Raw genomic sequence first — 21,889 nt, forward strand, 5'->3', positions numbered from 1 at the left:
AGGAGAAGCCAGTCTCAAGGGGAAGGCGAGTAGTTTAGGACCTGTTTACTTTCATGTACCAATGAGACATTCAAATGGAATCATCTAAGTAGGCCTAGAAAATACAGGGTAGAAGCTGGAAGAAGAGATTAAGAGCCAAGTAAGACAGATTTGGGGATCACCACCATAGAGTGAATGAGACCACAGAGCAGGGAGAATGGATAGTGAAAAGATGGGAGGTGAGGACAGAGCCACATGTAGGGGAAGGAGAGAGGAATGAATCAAAGCAAAAGGGTCATGGCAACCTTTGAGAAATGGGTGAGGAATATATAGAAATAGCCTTCTTCAGTCATTGGTCATTGGCATGTTTACTTTATTTAGATATTACTGGAAATAAACTGAAGATTACATTTAAGGAGAGTATTTGATGGTAACCTGGAATTTGCTCAATTAAGGATGTGTGCAGTCTAGGTCCTGGAGAGTATAGAACAAAATGGCAAAATCCCTTTTGTCTTGGATGGTTTAGGTACAACCCTACTAGAAGGTGGGCATTAGCTGTTTGATTCCACTCATTTATTCATTCATTCATTCAACAAATATTGATAAGCATCTAGTATGTGGAGGAACTGTTTTAGGCACTTGGGATAATCAGTGAACAAATGAGACACACACACAAAAATGTCCTCCTCTCGTGGAGCTCACATTATAGTGAGGAAACATAGACAATCAACACATAAATAAATTATATAGTATGTTATTAAACAATATGTGCAGTGTGTGCAGTGGGAAAGAAAGAATAAAGTAGGGCAAAAGGGATAAGGAAGTGGGGTTGGAAAGACTAACGTTAGAAAGGATGGTCAATGTAGGTTTCATTGAGATTGTATTTGAGCAGAGACTTGAAGAAGGCAAAGGAGTTAGCCATGAGTGTATCTATGAAGAAGAAGAAAGTGTTAGCCAGGGGGAACAACTGTGGCAAGGGCCCTACGTTGGAGCATGCCTGGCAGATTTGAGAAACAGGGAGGCCAGTGAAGCTGGAGCAGAGTTGTCGGCAATAGGAGGGTAAGCAGGAGATAAAGTCTGATAATAATGGAGGGACATGAGTGGCAGATCCTGTAGGTCCTTGTAAAAACCTAATACAATACCATGCCCGTGACTGGTGTTCAATAAATGTTTGGCCAGTCATCTTTTGCTGTCCAGGATTATCATCAAATAGCATTTGTCTATGTATTTATTAGTTATGTGTGCCGTCTTTATTCCAGGGGCCTCTAAATAGTTCTACATAGGGAGTATAATCATAGGGCAGTGAAACCCTTATGGGCATTAGAGATCAAAGTGAACACTATATTCTTGCAACTGAAAGCAGGAAACAAATGTCAAGCACTGTGGCTGCTGAATAATGGTGCTGGGTGTTTCTAAAAAGCCTGCTAGGAAAGTGCTCATTCCGTTGTAATCACAAGCTGCATTCTGGTTGAAGCATCCCTACCATGGGACATGGATCCATATTTCAACCTAAAAGGAGCAGCTTCAATGATGAATTTCCTTTCAACTTTCAGTCCAGGTGGCCCCTGCATTCTTCCCTGGAGACAGCAGTGGTGACATTAATACAGATCTCAAGTGGCTGAGTTTTAGAGCCTTAATTGGACTCCATGAATGCAAAGCCTATCCTGGCTTGCACTTGGTTGCACTTAATAGGTGCTAGTTGAATGGAGGAATGGCTAGCCTTTTTTTTCTTTTCTCATAGCCTATTTTCCCATTTTCCATAGCCCCCCAAATGCAGGCTGTCCAAGAACTTTGACCACAGAAGCATCAGCCCCACCAAGAGGAAGGAGGCAGGAGAGATAGGGACCTCATTAGCAGGCTATCATTAGGCTTCTAGGACCTGAAGGGAAACCCACTGGGAAGGGCAGGATATGTGAGAGTTCTTGGCTCTTTATGTCTTGTAAAATGAAATAGGCAGATTGTGTAGCTTGGGGCTAACTTAGCCTTGGGTTTAAACTCAGACCCTTAATTAGGCTGTCTGGGTCTGTTTTAGCACCAAGTCAAGGAGTCCAAAGTTGTGAGTTGGAGCCTTGGCTGGAAATAAAACTCTATTCCCTATGCTGAACTCCGCTAGCCCCTGCCAGCTCGTTAACAGGAGAATGATCTGGAGAGAAAACAAATGGGTGAGTGAGGGAATGTTTCAAAACAAAGACTGCCTAAAACATTCTAAAACAAACATCCTATTAAGTGGATTAGTTGAGTCATCTTCACATATGAAGAAAAGACATACTTAGACGATTTCTTAGCCATAAAAATGATGCAACCACATTTCTTTCATCATTATGTCTATAAATAGAAATCAGAGAACCAAAGCTTACTGGATACCCTTGAATGTCAGAGCATTGTACTTAGAACATTATGCAGCCTCAGCTCTGATAGGTCCTTCTTCTAAGTTCCTATGCATCACGGTTTTCTTCAGGCCTAGGCTTGGTGAAAGCTTCAGTGCATGCCATGAAGACCTTTCTGTGGGCCAGAGATCATTTCATCTTAGGTTCTACAGTTTGTTCATACCATACAGAAAAGGCAGTGATTGTATTTTGAATATAATTAGTTTGCAAAAATATGTCCAGTTTGTTAGAATTTGACCTACCTTCTGCCTACCTATCGGTTCCAGGTTTTATATCCAGAGAACCAGCCAAGGAATTCTCAACTCTTATTTCAGCCCAAGATGTCCTCCTTTTCTCTCTGTTGTGAGTTTTTTCCCCCCTATCTCTCTAAAAGAGTATAGTAGGGGTGGGAGGGATGGTTATCTTTGAGCTATTCCACTTGTTTTTGTTCTAGCACACCTACTCCTCACCAAAGTTGGAAAAATTATACATTGTAGTTGACACTCAGATCTCTTGTCACTTGAATACAAGAGGCTTCAACCTTTCTCGCTTTCATTTTTTCTTCTTTGTTTTGGCGGGGTAGTAGTGCTGTTGCCGGACTCTTAGCTCTGTGAGACTATGTCTTATTTAGGTATAGTAGTGCCTAGCCCATAGTAGATGAATGACTGAATGGGAGCATTATTCTATAGATGGTTTGTGGTTTAGAAAATCAACTATTGAGACTTACATCAAATTCTACATCTGGCATTGAGACTAGCATGATTCCCAATTTTCACTGAGGGGTATCACATCCAGGGAACCTGAGAAGGGATCCCCAACTCCTTATTCTAGGCTTAAGATGTAGCGGATGAGCTATTAATATAAGATAGCTTTTTAAAAATAAATGGAATCTTAGTGATCATTTTATCCATTCTCAGAGTAACTATGAAGGTTTACTAAGATCAAACAGAGCTAGTGGCAAATCTGGGACTGGAATTAACCCTCCTTGTCACCAATTCCAGTACTTTTCTTACTGTATCGGACAGTCTTGCCAGTGACCATCACTGCAAGGCAAAGTTAAGTTCTGTGACACTGAAATCCTGAAAGACTTAGAACAGAAATAGAAGGTACACAGTATATGTGCCATGACATTTCCTTCCGGTGTCCAAAGGACATGTCATTAACGATCGTGATGCTTTTTCCATTGAGTCTGGATAGGACCTCAGGCAGCTGCTACCAACCAATCGAGTTGGCACTCAGGATGAAAGCTATCTAGTATCCCTCTTCTAGAGGAAATAAGAGTTTCATAAGTCAATGAACTCTTGTCTTGGCTTGTCTTCTCGAGATGAGCTGAAACTCCAGCAGGAACCTCACAACCTTTATTGTTCTTCACTGTCCCCATGTCCCCAAAGGACAAAGTGATGTCTGCAAGCAGGTTTCCACAGCATGGGCCTACCAGACAGAGCAGGTGCAGGATTAGTCATGACTCCAAGCCAGGCAAGGTGATTAAGAAAAGCTAAATTTATATTAAATTATCATAAAGTCCTAAAATATTGAACATAGTGGTTAAATAACTCCAGAAAGTCCAATCTCTCCAGTGAGTAATGTTAAAACCATTACACATGAGCGCGGGAGAATCACTTCCATTAGTTTAAGACAGAGAGATTTTGCTTTGTACAGAGTAAATCAGTGCTCATATTTCCTCAAATAAGTCCTTTCTACATTCTGAACAGCCCAAGTGCAATAAGATCTTTCCTCCTTTCCAATCAAGAAAATGCCACTTTTCTACTTTCTCCTCCTCCCCAACCATAAGGCTAAGGACCCAAAGTGCTCCTTCTTTGACTGCTTTGCCGAATATGAAATGTCCTCCTTTCCTCCCAGAAGTGGCTCCTCACCTTTCCCACTTCATGCACTGGAAAAGCCTTCTTGGCCTGGCTGTCATGTGTAGGCTCAGACCTGGGGTTGGCTACTGAGAGCAGGGCTAAGGGCTTGGTGACTGTCTCTAGCAGTCTTAGAACTGACCAGACAAGATTTGATCTTGTCCTTTTTCACCCATGTTTAGCAGCTGATTTTAACCACAGGAGATGGTTCAGATCAGGAAACTTCCCCTAGAAGCCATGCCCTCCATCCTCAGGCCCTGTCATCCTCTCTTGCTGCTTCTACTTCCTGGGGAGAAGAGGTCTGGGTGTGCCCTAGACTGAGAAGCCTTCATCAGCAGTTCTTTCTACCTTTCTACTCCTTGCCCACCTCTTTGCATCTTTATTTAACCCTCCTCACCAAAGGACTTTGGAGAGTGCTGGTGCCACAAGGGTAGGTCAGAAAAAGCAAATTAGGAAAAAAGAAAAAAAGTGAAGAAGAGCTAGGGAGAAGTTTTAGGGCAGAAAAAAGTCTGAACTTCCCTGATACTAGCCTGAGACATATGCTCTTTGTGTGAATGAGCATGAACCAAGTGATGACATCTCAGCATGGAAAGTAAGTCACTTAGCTCAGGAAAGAGTTGGAATAGGAACTCCACCACCCGGTAGCTATAGGCTTTCTGTCTACTAACTTAGATCCCTGAGCACTTGAGAAAGAACACAGGAGTTTCAACCTCATGGATACTTCTCTTTAGGCCCTGGGTGTCTCAAGTCTCTAACTCAATTGTTCTTCCTGACTGTTTATGAAAACTTCTGGTCCTTCTTTGAAAGATTGTTTCCAGATCTCTTCTCTCAGAATCCCAGAGAATGAGGGAGAGAGTGGCAGAATGTTCAAGTTCAGGTGGTATGCTATGTTTGGTCTAGGCAGAGCTTCTTAGACATTTTAGAGACTCAGCCCCGAAGGCCCAACATTCACTCAAGCCACTGACTCACAACCTGGTTACATAGGGTAAAGGACTTAGGAAAGGTACTGGCCAGTGGTGGCACCAGGAAGGAATTCATATTAGCCAGTAGCTGTGTGATAGGGGACCCCAGTCATCTGAAGGTAGAAATGGCTCCAGACATTCTAGCAGGAGGAAGAACAACTTCAGCCATGCCCACATCTCACCAGTATCTACAGCTGAAAAGGCAGTGACTCTTAGGGTGAGAATGACATCCACTGCCAGCAATGGACGGGGTACCAAGACCCGACTACCCCCAAAAGCTTTTTCATGTTACCAACACACTTGAGGCTGGAGGTTTCCCAGATGCCCATACCAGCTGGGCTGACTCTTCCTTCTTCTCTCGGCCTCTATCCTTCATCCCTCTCTTTACTGACACCCCGCCCCTGGCCCCAGTCCTGGGTAGCTGAGTCCTCTCAGAGAAGCAGTCATGCCCACTGTGATGAGGGAAGAGTGCAGTCTTGGATCATCAGTTGCTTCCATGCTGTGGGGCAGGCACTGAAGGTACCAGGGGAAGGGGAGGTGGAGCTCTACACTGGCAAGGAATCATTACCAAGCCATCTCAAGGGGCCCAGGATGGAGTGCAAGAGGTGAGACTCATGGTAAAATCCAGGTCTAAATTCTTGAGATGTGCCATCATTTCTTGTGCATGGGTAGTTATGGACTCGGGTGGAAAATAGCTCCCTTGAGGGCTTGGGAGCATTTATGGGATGAGAGGAGAAGAAGGACGAGCACATAGGAAGGGGGCCTGCTGTGTAAGCAAGCACAAGGACTGGAAGTCCATAAAGGAGAAGAACAGGCAGGCAGGGAGAGAAGGTGCACATTTAGACCTGGCTCTCTGAGGAGAGCTTGCGTTCATGTTTCCAGCCCGTGTCTGATAGAGAGCCCCGTCTTTCTGGAGTGGCTGTGGTGTGGACGCTGCTACACTCAGACTGCTCTTCCTGCAACAGCTGCTCTGTCTCTGTGTCATCCAGGGAGCCAGAGCTGGCCTGGATGGACACTGTGTCTGTCTTCATGCATACGTGATCCCGAAGAAGGCCCCCCCGTGAGCTGCGCAGTTGCTTGAGGTCATCCCACTCAGCATCGTCCCCAGACAAAAGGCAGATTCCTTCTACGATCTTGATCTTCTCCTTGGTATAGTTATGGTCAGGCCCTCCCTAGGGTGAAGAGTGGGGAGACGTAGTCAGTCAGTTGGCTCTCTGCAAAGGAACTCATGATGAACTGAAAAAGGAAGTGGATGGGGTAAGAGTGGGCGTGAAGAACAGAAAAATCGCACAAACAGAGACTGCACACTAGTACAACAACAAAAAAAAAGGAAGAATAAAAAAGAAAAGAAAAAGAAAAAAATCCCACAAACAAATGGGGAGCCTGGGTCAGGACACATATATGAGTCCTAGCCTAAAAGAGGAGCAGCAGCTACGATGATTATTACCATTATCACATAGGGAGGAGAGAGAACCATGGCTTCCATCCATCCTGCACTGGCCACTCATGATTCTGTCACCTTGGGCAAATTATTTCATGTCTCTAAAACTGCAGTGTGGGGAAAGTAACAGTATCCACACCTCGCAACCAATTACTGTCAGGGTTAAATAAAGTGATTAATGGAATGCAATTATAGGGATGCTTGATGTAAGATGCACTAAAACATGAACATGTTAGCTATTGTTATTGTGGTTTATTAAGGGGACATCATGCTGATATAAATAATCAAAACAACAGGCAAAAGCAATTAAATGTGCATTTATTCTGGATTTTAAACTATTTTATGTGCTAGTTTGTTCTTAATTATCTCTTCTAATTTTGTTAAGGAAAAAACTTGGGAGGTAAGACAGGCGGAGGGCTCTAAGAATCCTCTTATTTGGGTTCTAAATGTCAATCCAGTGGTGTCCTATAACTTTTTTAGGAGGTTACTCTGGTTCTGCTCCCATGAGCCCTGGGACCTTTCCCAAGCAACCTCAGATTTCCAAGGACAGCAATGCATTCTGCTCAGCCTTCTTACTCTGTGGACTCCTCAAAGGGTAGCCTTACTCCCGGTTTCTGGGGGATACTGACCAACATGCCACCACTGCCAGAAGAAGATGGACCGTCGCTTGGGTTCTGTCCCTGGGATAGTGTTCCTGCCAAAAGTTTTGCAACTGCTGCTCTATTTTAGTAACAATTCAACTCCACAGATATTTATTGAGCCCCTGTGTTAAGCAAATACTGTGGTAGGTGCCTTGATGATTATACAATATAAAACATGGTCCCTGGCTTGGTGTGGTGGCTCACACCTATAATCCTAGCACTTTGGGAGGCCAAGGTGGGAGGATCACTTGAGACCAGGGATTCAAGACAGCCTGGGCAACATAGCAAGACTATATCTCTATGAAAAAATAGAAAAATTAGCCAGGCGTGGTGGCAAATGCCTGTAGTCTCAGCTACTGGGAGGCTGAGGCAAGAAGATAGCTTGAGCCAGGAGTTTAAGGTTGCAGTGAGCTCTGGTGATGCCACTACACTTTATCCTGGGCAATAGAGCGAGACCCTGTCTCAAACAACAAAAACAAAACAACAGCAATAACAAAACCACGGTCCCTGACCTCTGGGAGTGACAGCTCCCTCAACCATGCAGAGAGAGACATAGCACACCCTCCATGCTGAAATTACTATAAGATAAAATGTGGGCCACTCAGAGTCTTCACACAGAGACATGCTGGGTAAGTTAGGGAGAGGTAGGGGACATGGCACTTGCAATTTGGGGGACACCACTCCCTCTACAAACACACAGCAACAGGTACCTGAAATCAAGAGGAAATCAGAAGAGAAAGGGTGAAAGGCTATCAGAGGGGTGAAAGAGCTGCTGAGGAAGAAAGAGACAACAGAAGAAAGGTCACACAATCTTAATTGCTAACCTATGGACTTTATTGTGGTTCTTTTCTGGGGCATCAGACACTCCAAAACCCAAGAATCTTTGAGAGTCTTTCTCTCAAAGATATTAATTGAGAAGAAGTCTACCATTCCTAGAACTACAAGCTATCCCTGTAGTGAAAACTTTTTTAATATATGAATTCATGGATCCATAAAATACATGATTATTATGTAGTGCATATTCATCATGCATGAGAGTCCTGCAGATGTGAGGGCAGGTTTTGACTGTGCTAGATAGGCCATAGAAGTAGACCGATTAGGGTCTTCATAAGGAATAACTTGTGATGAAAAGTTACAGGATTTTAGGAAAAAACAAGGGTTACATGAGATTAAGAAAATCTGAAATCCCAGGTTATAGTTCCCTCGTGGAAGTGGGATTATTTTTCTTTTCTTTTTTGAGATAGGATCTTGCTCTGTTGCCTGGGCTAGAGTACAATGGCATCATGATAGCTCACTGCAAACTCAAAACTCCTAGGCTCAAGTGATCCTCCCACCTTGGCCTCCCAAAGTGCTGGGATTACGGGCTGGAGCCACCACACCCAGTCCTGGGACTATTTTTCATGCCTAAACATTCAGCAAATAACTTTCCATTGAAGTGACAAAGGAGTTAAAAAAAAACAAAAGCACATAAACTCTCAGAGTGTTAGAAAAATCTCTTAAGTCTATGTGATGAGAACGATAGGGAAAAACCAGCCATTCCCAGCCACAGGTGCCGCCAGTTTGGATTGGAAGTTAGAAAAGGGGGAGTCCAGGAGCTCTTGGGTTTTTTGGGTGTCATCTTGGAGAGCCCTCTTGTTTCATAGGGGCACAGCCTTATTGCAGATAAATGACAACTACAAGAGGAAAAGAACCTATGAGCCTAGAAAAATATTTCCTGGCAGGGAGATGCATACTCACTGTGTTCAGACCAGATCTCCTGGGATCTGCCTTCTAACCTTGCTCTCACTAAGGTCCCTCAAGCTACTCCCTCACAGTTTCTAGATCTCTCCAGAAACCCAAATTACATTCAGTTTTTCTGATCACTGTAACTTCCAAAATGGTAGATAGGACTACCTAACAGCCCTTACTGACTTATTCTGGCTATTAGGACATAATCCCTCCCCACATCACCTCCCCAAAAACCTTGAGTATAAATTTCTGTTTTTACCTCTTTCTTATAGCACAGCTGGTTGTACATGGCTGGTTTTGGGATTGCTTCAATTTTCACCTCCTGAGTGGAAGTTCGATAGGAGGGGTTGCTGTAGGTCAGGTTCCCCATTCCAGGATCAGTGAACTTGGATTTTTTGTGTCTTTATGAGGAAAGGTGACAAGAAATTAGTTCAGATCTTTATGGGGGTAATACCTGGGGAAGTTGTAACCTGAATGTTGTAGGTAGTCTCTAAGATCGTCACAGTGATCCCCACCTCCTGGTAATCATGCCCTTATGAATCCCTTCCCCTTGAGTGGACTGGACCTGGTGACTCTCTTCTAATGAAAAGAATATGCAAAAGTGATGGATACTAGAGTAGGTTACAAAGAAACTGGCTTTGGTCTTGGGTTGCCCTCCTCACTGCCTCTTGCTGTTACTCTGGGAGAAACAATGTTGTAAGTTGTCCTTTGGAAAGGCTCACGAGGCAAGGAACTGATGAGGAAGGCCTGCAGCCAACAGCCCGTGAGGAACTGAATCCTGCCAACAACTACATGAGCGTGCTTGGAAGGGAATCCTTCCCTAGTCAAGCCTTGAGATGAGACCACAACCCTGGCTGATACCTGGATTGCAACCTGTGAGAGACCTTGAGGCAGAGGCACCCACTTGAGCTGCATCTGGATTTCTGACCCTCAGAAATTATGAGATAATAAATGGTTGTCATTTTAAGTCACTAAATTTTAAGGTAATTTTTTATGTAGCAATGGATAACTAATACACTGACCTTTTAGAGTTAGACAGATCTATGTTTCAATCCCACCTCTGTTGCTTACTAGCTGGAATCTTGGTAGACACAATCTAAACTTTGTGAGCCTCAGATCCTCATCTTAAAGTAAGGAATAATTACCAGGTTGTAGCATTGATACATATTCATTAAGTGGTTAACTATTACCATTATTAATTATTATGAATAGCAGCAGCAGCAAAATCCAGACTTTTTTGCTGTAAGCTGTGTTTAAAGCATTTGGTGGAAAATATAAAGAGGGACATAAAAAGAAGATTCTGCATTGAAAATGACACATTCTACCTTTCCAGGATGATTGCTACTGAGAAATGATATGTCAACCAATATTGTAGTAAATGGCTGTGTTTGTGCAAAGGGAAAATCATTTCCAATTTCAATGGTTTGAGGTAGTGTGGGGTAGTGGAAAAAGCACAGATGCTAGGGTCAGCCTCAGCTTTACCTCTTACATTGTGACTTTGGGTAACATCCTCTGTGCCCTCAGCATCTCTATCCCCTTGCGGATAGAGAAAATCCCCAAGGGTTGCTATGGTCATTAAATAAGGAAAATGCTTAGGCTGTGACTGGGGAATAAGAGTCAGTATTCTGCCCTGTCCTGCTGGCTCTAACCAGGGACCCAACCTGGAAATAAGGCTGATCGGAGGCTGATTCAGTGAACTGTGGAGCACGTGGCCCCTGTGGCAAGGCTGAGATTACCTGTATAGCATCAAAGCTGCAATCACCACCAAAATCAGAAGAATACTGAGGAGTCCACCGATGGCATAGCTGATATGAAGTCCTTCCCCTATGAAGAACAGAGAGACTGGGCAAGGACCATTCACACAACTTTCCACCTGGTGTTGACATGAGGGGTGGAAAGATGAAGAGCTCCTTTTGTAGGTGTTAGATCCTATCCATCAGAGGATGGCTAGGGGCCTTCTACTCAGAGGAGAGGCCACAGCAGGTAGGCAAGGAAGCTGAGAAGAAATCTATCTACTCTGCCAGCATCTGCAATCCCAATTCCACCACCCACTAGCTATGTGACTTAAGGCAGGATGCTTAACTTCTAAGCCTATGTTTTCTCATTAAATATAAGTAATAACATTTCATGGGGCTAGTGGAGATTAAATGAGAGTGTGTATATACATACATATACACACGGCATATATATGGCTTATCAAATGCCTGGCATATGGAAAGCATAAGTGATGGCTATTATGATTATTATTTTTATGGATTTAGTATAAGAGTTCATCAACCCCAAAGAGTCCCCATGAAGGTTATGAAAAATGGCAATGGAGACTTAGACTCTTTGTATCTTCTTTTCCAAAACAGTGGGGCACTCAGGGCTTACCTGGAGCAGCTGGTACAGCCTCATTGGAGTGTGCACAGAGGCCCAGCCGGGCATCCCTTTCAGAGCATCTGTGGGCATAGAGAACTAAATATGAAGGCTACTCATATTCATTGAGGATCATGCCTTCCACCAGGAAAGGGGGCAAGGCCTTTGAGTGGGGCTTTCAGGCATGAGAGCATACCAGATGGAAGATATCAGAAGTATGGAGAGGGCAAGACCAGGAAATGGAGAGAAATGAGTGTGAGTCACTGTTTTCAAGCTGCTATATCAGGATTAAATGTGTTATAAAATATGTACCTTTAAAAATGAGAAGCAGGTCTGGAAGTCTGCAGAAAGAATACTAAGGACATTAATAATAGGCTTTCTTAAACTACCAGGATGAGCTGGAAGAAGCCAATAGCCAAGCAAATCTGACTGGATAAAAATTATCACAAGGTCTAAATATCACAAGGTAAAAAAAAAAAAGTTGTTTTTCTTCCCTTCATTCTTTCACAAGGGAATATGCAAGACATCCAGAGGGAGTGCTCGGATAACTAACTTGAAATGGTCAGAAGGTAACTTCTTTATGGCACATTACGAGCAAGCAATTAAAGGCATCTCCTAAAAGGCTGGAGAAAAGCTACTTGCAGGAGCATGTGAAACCAAAATGCACTGAATCTTCAAATAGACCTCCGATGGTAAGAAAAAGTCCAAGGAGGGGGGTCAAAAGTTTTCTAAATAAACCTAAAGAAAATCAGAGCTTAATAATTATTCATAGTACTTAAAAATTGGTGAGAAACTATTTATACCTGGGAGTTTGCTTTTGTTTACAAATTGAACTAAAAGAATGGGGCACACAGCATGTGAATTTGATCATGTGCAAATCTTGTAACTTTAGGAACATTGAATCCAGAGTTTTTATTTGGGATTATTATTATATTTCTGCTTTCAGAATTGAAATCAAGTATTAATTACCTTTTAAGCTATAGATGATATTAACGATAAAGAGACAGGTACATTGTAGTGAAAAAACTGTTCTAATTAGAAAAATGTCTAAAAAAGATGGGCATCAAAATATTAAGAGTTATTATTACATAGGTATGTGGGTACTCATTTCTTCTTTATAGGTTATTTTTTTATAAAGTATAAATGAAAATAGTTATAAGAATCTCTAAATTGAATATCATATTTCATCAGTTTTAAGATGCACATTTTTTTCTATAGTCTAACATCTCTGAAATAGGAACATGACTTATAATCGATGGCATCTCACAATTGCCCTCGGTCATGTTTTCAGTTTAATCTCTCAAACCACGATGCATTTTATAATTGGTAGCACCTTCAATTTAATGGTATACAATATTTTATACTTGGTTTGAGAACACTTCATGGTTATGCTTGCTTATTTAATAACGGTGTATGTATATGTGCATGCATGTGTCATTATAAGCTAAGGCCATCATACCCCTGGGGAAACCTTTTTGTTCCAAGTCATAAAGCCACAGCACAGAGACCACTGTAGGATATGACTATATACTAAGCCTGAGACGTGAGAGCAAATGTTAGAGAGAGAGAAGAATGCCATGTGGGAACTCCTCTTAAGTGATTTCTCTTTAAAGCTGCTCTTAAAGCTTCTTGCCCTCAGAGCTAAAAAGGAATCACTTGCAAAAATCTACAAATCAAATACCAACTCCTGAGCCAAACAGCAGGGACTGCTGGTCGCTGATGTGATCTACCTCCCACCTGCCAGAATTATCAAGCTGGGACTATGATTTTCTGCTGGTAGGGGATGGTGATTTGAATTAAAGGGCCCCTGGTCTTGTACTGAACCTACTTACCTTCCTTCCACCTCCTCCAGAGACGTGCGAGTCCGGGTGGTAGAAGAATGCAAGGTGGTAGGTAGCGTGTTGGGCAGCACTGGGCTCTTTTCACTCATGCTGGTAGCCCTAGGATCAGGGGGCACCAGGCCAGGTACTGGAGAGAAAAGAGGATTGGAGTGGCCCACTGGAACCCTAAACCTCTACATATGGTCCAAGAGTAGCAGCTAGAGAACGTGACAAAGCAATCTTTTAGCTGCCCTAATCCCAGGCCATTAATACTGTAAATAAAAAGGACTTGGATTCAATATAATACCACCTCTGGATGGGATAGCTGGCCCTTAAAAGTCAGGAAGAGAGAGTACTGCACAGGCCACTGATGATCCCACAGCAGGGATCTGGGAATTGAGAGACCTGAATTCTGTTCTAGCAAATGCCAGAGGCCAGATAAACCCAGGTCTGAGTAAGTCCAAAGAGCCCAAACACATTGCTCCCAGTCACTCCAGTAATAAGACCTTCTGTAGGGGGATCCCACACAAAATGAAAGATCAGGTCCAGGGATCAGAGGCTGCTGATCCTCTAACCTTCCTGGGGCCATTCAGTCCCAACTCACCAAGGAAGCAGGGCCGGCCATCAGGCTCATCAGGACAGGCACACACGAAGTCCAAGGCTCTGGCAAAGCAGAGGTGAGTGCAGCCACCATTGTTCACGCCACAGGCATTGGTCCCTGGAGGCAAAGCAGATGAATGTCTGGTCTGGGACAGAATCAGGTCTCCCAATTTAACACTTCTCTAAAAGGAGGAAATCCAGACCTAGCCTACTCCCAGGGACAGGAGGCAGGAGTATAACAACAGGGGCTGAAAAGGTCTAAGAGCTGAAGATGTCAACCAAAAGGCTTTCCTGTGGCCCTATCTTGGTCCTTGGGGTGACCAACCAATCCACTGATGGTAAGGAAGCAGGCTCAGGATCCAGGAGCCCACCTGTCTGCCGCTGAGGGGAAACCACGATGATATCCATGAGTCCTTCCACATTGGCCAACACTGTCTCTTTGTTCCGGCCTGAGTACTTGTCAACACGCTGGATTGACTTGGTCTGCCAGTCTGTCCAGTAGATCCACCTGTCCTGCTACTCAGTAGGGAAACCCAAAAAGAGGAAATATTACTCAGTACAGCTTCTGTGCCTCAGCATGTGCTACTCCCTCTCTGAAATGCCTTCTTCATCTCTTATTCACCAGATCAACTTCTGGGCATCCCCAAATCCATATAGAGTTCACCATTCTGTCATCCATGATGTTCGGTACCTTGTATTCACTTGTACAAGTGAGGTTTTATATTTGAAGAAGGTAATCTGTTTACATGTCTGTCTGTCCTACCAGATTAAGTTCTTCAAGAACAAGAATGTGTCTTATTCATCTCTGAATTTCTAGCACCTAACACTCAGTCTTTAGTCAGTTGACTGACTGGCTCCCTACCTAGCAAATAGGAGTAAATTCAAAGGTTCTGGGCCCTTAGCTCAGAGCACTGGCTCAAATTCTCTGCTTGCTTCTGTGGGCGGCTTCTTTCTAATGAAATGATCCTGAAATTCTCAGCCGGGGGGGGGGGGCGCGGGCAATGAAGGTGTTTTCCCTCCCACCCCAGGGAATAGATCAGAAACTCTGGAGGAAACTTGTACATTGGAAAACCATATTTAGTATTACCCTGTAGTTTTACCTTTGGAGTATGAAAAAGAAATGCTTATCATTAAGTAAAGCCAGACAAAATCTTTTTGGCTGGTAGGATATAATATAGAATATAGACACAGTGGAAGATGTTTGTCAAAAAGGGACAAAGATTTTTAAGTGATTGAGAATCCCTGTTTTGGCCCCAGGCTTGGTAGATCTTTTTCCTTCTCCAAATTATCTAACAGTGTTAGACCTGTCAAAAATGACAGCTAAAATAATTAAAATAGTTACAGATAACATACATTTTAGTGCTATTATGTGCCAGGTACTATGCTAATGTTTTGTGTATATTTCAGGAGGATACTATTATTAGGCTGATTTGTTTTACAGGTAACTAAATCTTAGAGAAGTTAAGTCTCTTGTTCAAAGTTACACAGTTATTTAATAATACAGATAGAACTTGAATGCAGGTACCCAGCACATTGGTAATACTCAATAAACACCAACTGGCTAGATGCCTCAAAACTCTAGCTTTCAGCCACTCTACCCTACTGCCACTAAGTGAGCTGCCTGAGCTCAAATGCTGGGACCACAGCATTAGGATCAACTGGGGAACTTATCAAAATGCATATTCCTGGGCCCAACTCTCATAAAGCAGATTCTCTCTAGCCAGGGCCCAGGAACCTGCATTTTAACAAGCCCCACAACTGACTCTGTACACTAGTGTTTGAGAACCATTCCTTGGAATGCTACAACATGGGAGTGGTGGTATAGGAGCAGTGGGGCACTTGGTGGCATGGCTTCAGGGGACCGGAAAAAGCCCTAAAATGAGCTTCCACAGCACACCTGTTCAGTAGCAACTACAGCTGACGCTGCTGACTTAGAACCCCGAGGAAACACCCCAGTCAAGGAGGTTTAGTTACCTCTCTCCTGAGCCAGTACCTGTGTGAGGGCAAAGGGGTGGGACACATGGCTGACCAAGACCTGCCGCAGCTTCCCGTTGAGGTCAGCACTCTCAATCCGGTCCAGATGTGCATCTACCCAGTAGATCCTGCCAAGAAAGGGAGAGAAGGGCTGCCCAAAATGCTTGCCAGGGACCTAGCTCTTCTGCCTAAGGAGCTATCTGTCTTCTCCTGAGCTGAACTGGCAGATGCTGTGAGCAGTCAAGAAGCACCCCTGATGAGAGGTCATTGTAAGTCCCGAAGCTGGTGATTCATAAATGGGGGGAGGCCAGGACTGTTCTGGGGAGGGAAAGAAAGTCCAGTAACCTCAGAGGAGCCATCACCCAGACTCATCTCCAGGAACTTGATCACCCTTTGACTCCTACCCAAGATCTAAGCCCAAATTCTTACAAATAGTCTTCAAGAGAATTCAATCTACGTGGACCTCATGAAGGTTAAAAGAACTGTCATTCTGCCAATTCTCCAAATGACTTTGATTCCTGTCCCTTCCTCTGGGGGGAAAAAAGGGAACAGACTGCTTCAGAACCCCTTTCACCCTCTTCTTCTGCCCTCCAGCATTTTTTATCTAGACCAGGAGTTGCAAATTCTAGGGCCCGAAGGGATCAGGAGAGTGACAAATAGAATCAGCCCTTATATGGATGGGGGAGTGGGACCTGTGGTCCAGCTACAGGACGTGCTCTGCTGAAGGCACTCAAATGAAGAACGTGTAAAACAGCCAAACAAAACCCACCTGAGGGTTGAGGGCTGGATTTAGCAACCCCTGCTCTAAGATTATGTTCCCTCATCCTTCTCAATGCTTTCTCTTCTCCACCTATCTTTTCACTTTTCCTACTTCAATATCAACCATCCTTTCCTCTGCCCACCCGATTTCCAAGAGGCTGTTTGGGACAGAATTCCTACCTGCGGGTATCATAGTCCAGGGTGAGGCCATTGGGCCAACCCAAGTCTGTGTTGATGAGGACCTTCCGCTCAGAGCCATCCAGGTTTGCCCGTTCAATCTTGGCAATATGGCCCCAGTCTGTCCAGAAGAGGTATCTGACACACAACAGTGGCATCATCAAGCCATGGGAAGATGGCACCCAAGAGGTCGAGAGAACACAGGGACACATTAATACCAGTGATATACAGGAGCCCTGCAAGGGCCTCTTTTCTACCAATCTCTTCTCCCTTGGATCTCTTTTCTGCTGGCCATAAACTTACCCCTTCCTGGGGAAAACGGCAATGGCCCGGGGCTCATCTAGGCTGTTGTTGATCAGCACTTTGCGGCAGGAACCATCCAGCCTCGATGCTTCAATAGTATTTCGACCTGTATCTGTCCAATACAGGTTCCTGGCCACCCAGTCCACTGCCAGCCCATCAGTGGTCTTCAGTCCACGCCCGATCACTGTCTCCATGTTGCTGCCATTCAGGTCTGCTCGCCTTAGGGAGAGCCCAAGGTTGGATGAGTGACCAGATTGTTCAGACTAGACAAACTCCTTTAATCCATGTTTCCATAATTAGACCCTCACTAGACTATAAGCTCCATAGGGGAAGAGACCAAGTATCTATTAGCACATCCCTCAGCACCCAGAATAATAAGTGCTCAATAAAATATTTGCAGAATGAATGAATGAATTCTCTTAGGAAGACAGTGTTTCCTGCTAACTGGAAACAGGAGGAGGTGTGGGCCCATATCTTGCCAGAAGACAGGTTAATCATTCCCCATATATCTTTAGGAAGAGAGAAGGATTGCTAGGGAGTGATTATAAGAAAAACAGATTTGTCAAAACCTACCTGTATATTTTTACAGAGGCCCTACACCAGGGAATTCAACCTCAGGACAGGGAACACATCACAATCAATGGGCAACTTCTCTAAACTGCATATGCCCGCCTGTCCCCAGCATGAGATTCTAATATACCCCTGAGGGGAGAGCAAAGGAGAATGCCCCCTGTTCCTCCATGTGAGAATCTCTGCCATGGGAAACCATTCTTACTATCGGGCAGGGCATAATATTCCTGAGTTGGATTGGGGCCAAAAATTTAAAGAATAATAATAATAAAAAAAAAACGTTAGAAACAACAACTTTGTAAACCACCATAAGCTTTGGCATTTGGCCAGGGCTCCTTTACTGCAATACAGATGCTAGTTACGTGGCCTACTCATCAATGAGTCCTAGGGGATTCTTGGAGCTCCCTCAAGATCCAGTGGTAGGTGTGGAGGCTCCAGGTCCCCAGCCTGACTATCTGTTTTATTGTTTGGGTTACATACTAGGCTTCCATATAATCTTTAAGCAAACAAAAGTTTGAAACTCTGCTCTAAGTGATAACAATACAAAGTGAATAAGTCAAGATTAGTACTCACTATCCAATTGCCCAATCACTCAGTCCATTTAGAGGTCCACACAGAAAATAACCTCATCCATGAGGGATCAGAAAAGAGTCTGTGTCCTCATACCTGATAACATCCAGGAACACATCTGTGTAATAGACCTTTCCATCTACGCTGTCATAGTCCAGAGAGATGACATTGTTGAGCTCAGGAACAGGGACATGCACATCTGTGTGGTCGCTGGTATCCAGTGAGATACGACGGATGGAGCCACGGCTGGAGAAGAGCAGGTAGGTCTCAGGAGAGGGATCACAGGTCTTCCCGTCTCCCTTCAGCTGGATGCCAGTGGGGCAGGCACAGGAGAAGCCAGAAGGCCGAGGCAAGCAGAGGTGTGAGCAGCCGCCATTTCTTGAGCCACACTTGTTAAAACCTGTGATGAGAGAGAGAAGCACAAGCGTTTACACTCAGCCTGGAATACTGTCTGAATCTTACAAAGGTCCTAGTTGGTTGTGGCTGACTCCTTGTTGTTCTAAGTGACAGGATTCAGTGCCTGTCAGGGGTGAGGTAGGAGGAGTGTCCACAGGATGCCTCCAGGAGCCCTCTGAAGGTGACAGCATCACACAGTTGTGGTGCCAGCCACATCCAGAGGGAACACAGCCTGATACAGGAAGGGGACTTAGGCAGGTTGCTGTTTTTTTTTATTGTAAAGGAGTTCTGAGCTCTGGATATATCTCTGATGTTGAGGCTCAGAAAGCCAGAGGCTCTGACTCAGAGCCCCAGGGGTTTTCTTACCCAGTGGCTGCGCCCGGTCCACAGCCTGGATGTCCATGAGGCCTGGCAGGTTGGACCTCACCAGGATGACATTGCTGCCAGTACTCTTGTCAGCACGGTGGATACTACGGGTCTGCCAGTCAGTCCAGTAGATATAGGAGTCAAGCAGAGTGAGGCCATATGGGTGCTGCACTGGTGACACCAATGTGTGCCGATTGGCACCATTCAGGTCAGCAGCCTCAATGCGCTGCAGAGAAGGGAGAGGGTAGGGGTGGCTATCAGCAGACTGGGAGCCCTCGATGGAGATCCTGGACAGACCTCTCCTACCTTCCCAGGCTTTGGGGAAGCAACAGGGGCAGGGCTCTCACCTCAGTGTGGGCGTCGGCCCATAGCAGCTGGGAGCTGGCCTTGTCCACAGTCAGTCCATTGGGCCACCCTAGGTTGTTGTTGATGAGCACAGTACGCTCTGAGCCATCCATTCCAGACCGTTCTAACTTGGCATTCTCCCCCCAGTCTGTCCAGTACATGAACCTGAGTGAGGAAGATTATTAGCTGATTATTCTAGCACCTACCATATACCATGAGTACTTACAGTATGTGAGATATACTGTGAGTACTTATAGAATGCCAAACACTTTGCAAAATACTTCACATGCATTCTCTCACTTAATCCTCATAAGGGCCACAAGGTATGCATTTTTACTGTCACCTGCATTTCTTAGGCAAGGAAGCTGACGACCAGAGACGTTAAATACTGAACCCAAAGTGATGCAGCTAATACATGATGAAAAGATTTGAATCCTGGTTTTCTGACTCCATGGCTCATGCTTTTAACCTCTATATTATACTGCCGCCCACAGCAGAAAGACAGCAGCCTGCCAAAGAAGTGAGAAGGGAGCAGAACATCCCCAGGGAGGTCAACCTACAGTGACCTCCACAATTCAGTGTTCCTGTGATGCACATCTGTTCTCCACTGCCCACCTTCACCCTGTCCATGGCCACAGCTGAGCCAGCCCACTCTGCTACCCAGAGCAATAGAGCCAGCTCTCACCCCATCTCGTGGTACAGTACAATGGCCCGGGGACTGTCAAGGTTCTGCCACACCAACACTTTCCGCATGGATCCATCCAGGTTGCCCACTTCAATTCGGTTTGTTCCTGTGTCTGTCCAGTACACTTTCCGGCCAATGGCATCTACCGCAAGCCCATCTGTAGTCTGCAGCCCTGCAAGAAGTCAAAAGAACATGCTGGCTCCTGCTTTAAAACAGATGGGATATTTCCCCAGCTCTGTAGCCAGAAAGGTAGTCCCTGGGCTGGGAGGAAGGCACACTCACCTGTGGTGATGATGTCCTCATGCTGTGAGCCATCCAGATTGGCACGGCTGATCCTGTGCAGCGTGCTGTCAGACCAGTACACTTTTCCTGGAGAGGGAAGGCTTGGCTCAACCTAGGCCCTCACCCCCAACAATGGGACACATATAGCTGACTCATGTCCTGAGACACCAGAGCATGTGAGAGAGGCCTGGAGCCCCTAGCAGAGGAAATCAAGAAAAAGTGTAGAAATATCATAGCAGGACAGCTCTTGGCAGAGATGGAGGGAAGAGGGCCCTAAACCATGCCCTCACAACCAAACAGAAAGTACTGTAGACAGGGGCTATGCCAGAGGGAATGGGGAGCCCCCAGGTTCTTAGCAGGAGACAAAGGTGGTAGGAAAGGAAGAACAGTAGTAGGTGTAGGGCAGGGACAGAAGGCCAGATGGAGAGGGAGGGCCACACAGACCTTCCTGGGGGTCCACTCCAATGGCAATGGTGTTCTTCATGGTAACGTTGATTGGTACCACCACATCAGCAAAATAAGGGATGTCCAGGGAGACCATGCGTACATCTATCCTCCTGGCGAAGATGAGGAAACTGTTCATGCCTGCCCAGGTGGAGAGAGGAAGGAGGACGATGACTCCAGCACAGCCATTAAGAGGATCTGGATGTCAGGCAAATGGAAGCTCATGTTGTGGCCCTGATAGTTTCTAGCTGTGTGTGATCATAGGCAAGTTATTTAAATTTATTCAGTTTCCTCATCTATAAAATGAGAACAATAACAGGCTGGCTGTAAGGATTAAAAGAGATCATGCCTGTAATCCTAGCACTTTGGGAGGCCGAGGCGGGCGGATTGTCTGAGCTCAGGAGTTCGAGACCAGCCTGAGCAAGAGCAAGACCCCGTCTCTACTAAAAATAGAAAGAAATTAATCGGACAGCTAAAAATATATAGAAAAAATTAGCCAGGCATGGTGGTGCATCCTGTAGTCCCAGCTACTCGGGAGGCTGAGGCAGTAGGATTGCTTGAGCCCAGGAGTTTGAGGTTGCTGTGAGCTAGGATGAGGCACTAGAGTTGCCAAGGCACTCTAGCCCGGGCAACACAGTGAAACCCTGTCAAAAAAAAAAAAAAAAAAAAAAAGAGATCATGTACATATTAGGTCTCACACACATTCATAAATGATACCTCTTTATTAATATCATGGAAGTTGCTCTCTTTGCAGGACCCTTTACCATGAAGATTAAGAAAGAGAGAATAAAAAAGAAAGAGTAGAGGGACCCCAGAGGGCTTTCCCCACAACCTGGGAGGCATAGTTCATTGCTCCTTTCTCACTCAAATTCCCTGGGAGGTTAGAGTGCAAACGCAGCCTACCATGCAGCACCCCCTAGGGAGAAACCTTGACTTCCAACATCTGGGTAGCCAGATCCTGCTTCTAAGACCCTCCAATGAGGTCGTCACATAGATTGTGTACTCACAAAAGTGGCACATCTAAGGGAAGGGTACCATTACATTGTAGATATCATACATTTTCATATTTATTATATCAACTTTGGGCAGATGGAAGTAAAGTGTCTTGTTCTAACCAAATCAGTATATTATGGCAATTTTCCAAGTGTCTTGAGAAAGGAATATCTTTTTCTAACATGCATGAAGACACCATAAGAACTAATTGGATCCTACCTCCAATCCTGTCTACCTATCCTCTTTTCTGGAAGCTCTTAGTCTCTCCCCT

The 21,889-nt window shown here is 44.8% G+C and overlaps 1 protein-coding gene across 1 annotated transcript in view; it reads right to left on the minus strand.

Moving 5' to 3' along the window:
* Positions 1–6,005: 6,005 nt before the first annotated feature.
* LRP4 (low density lipoprotein receptor-related protein 4) overlaps positions 6,006–21,889 on the minus strand; it is a 45,512-nt gene continuing 29,628 nt past the window's right edge. Inside the window, 16 exon segments of the mRNA XM_012645101.1 lie at positions 6,006–6,338; positions 9,236–9,377; positions 10,713–10,800; positions 11,350–11,417; positions 13,167–13,302; positions 13,759–13,872; positions 14,126–14,270; positions 15,748–15,856; positions 16,668–16,802; positions 16,968–17,186; positions 18,204–18,507; positions 18,870–19,095; positions 19,217–19,379; positions 19,900–20,071; positions 20,182–20,268; positions 20,626–20,766. Of these exon segments, the coding sequence (XP_012500555.1) occupies positions 6,006–6,338; positions 9,236–9,377; positions 10,713–10,800; positions 11,350–11,417; positions 13,167–13,302; positions 13,759–13,872; positions 14,126–14,270; positions 15,748–15,856; positions 16,668–16,802; positions 16,968–17,186; positions 18,204–18,507; positions 18,870–19,095; positions 19,217–19,379; positions 19,900–20,071; positions 20,182–20,268; positions 20,626–20,766 (2,582 nt within the window).

Source organism: Propithecus coquereli, unplaced genomic scaffold (assembly GCF_000956105.1).
Source record: "Propithecus coquereli isolate 6110/MARCELLA unplaced genomic scaffold, Pcoq_1.0 Scaffold227, whole genome shotgun sequence".
In the NCBI taxonomy this organism is placed as follows: Eukaryota; Metazoa; Chordata; class Mammalia; order Primates; family Indriidae; genus Propithecus; species Propithecus coquereli.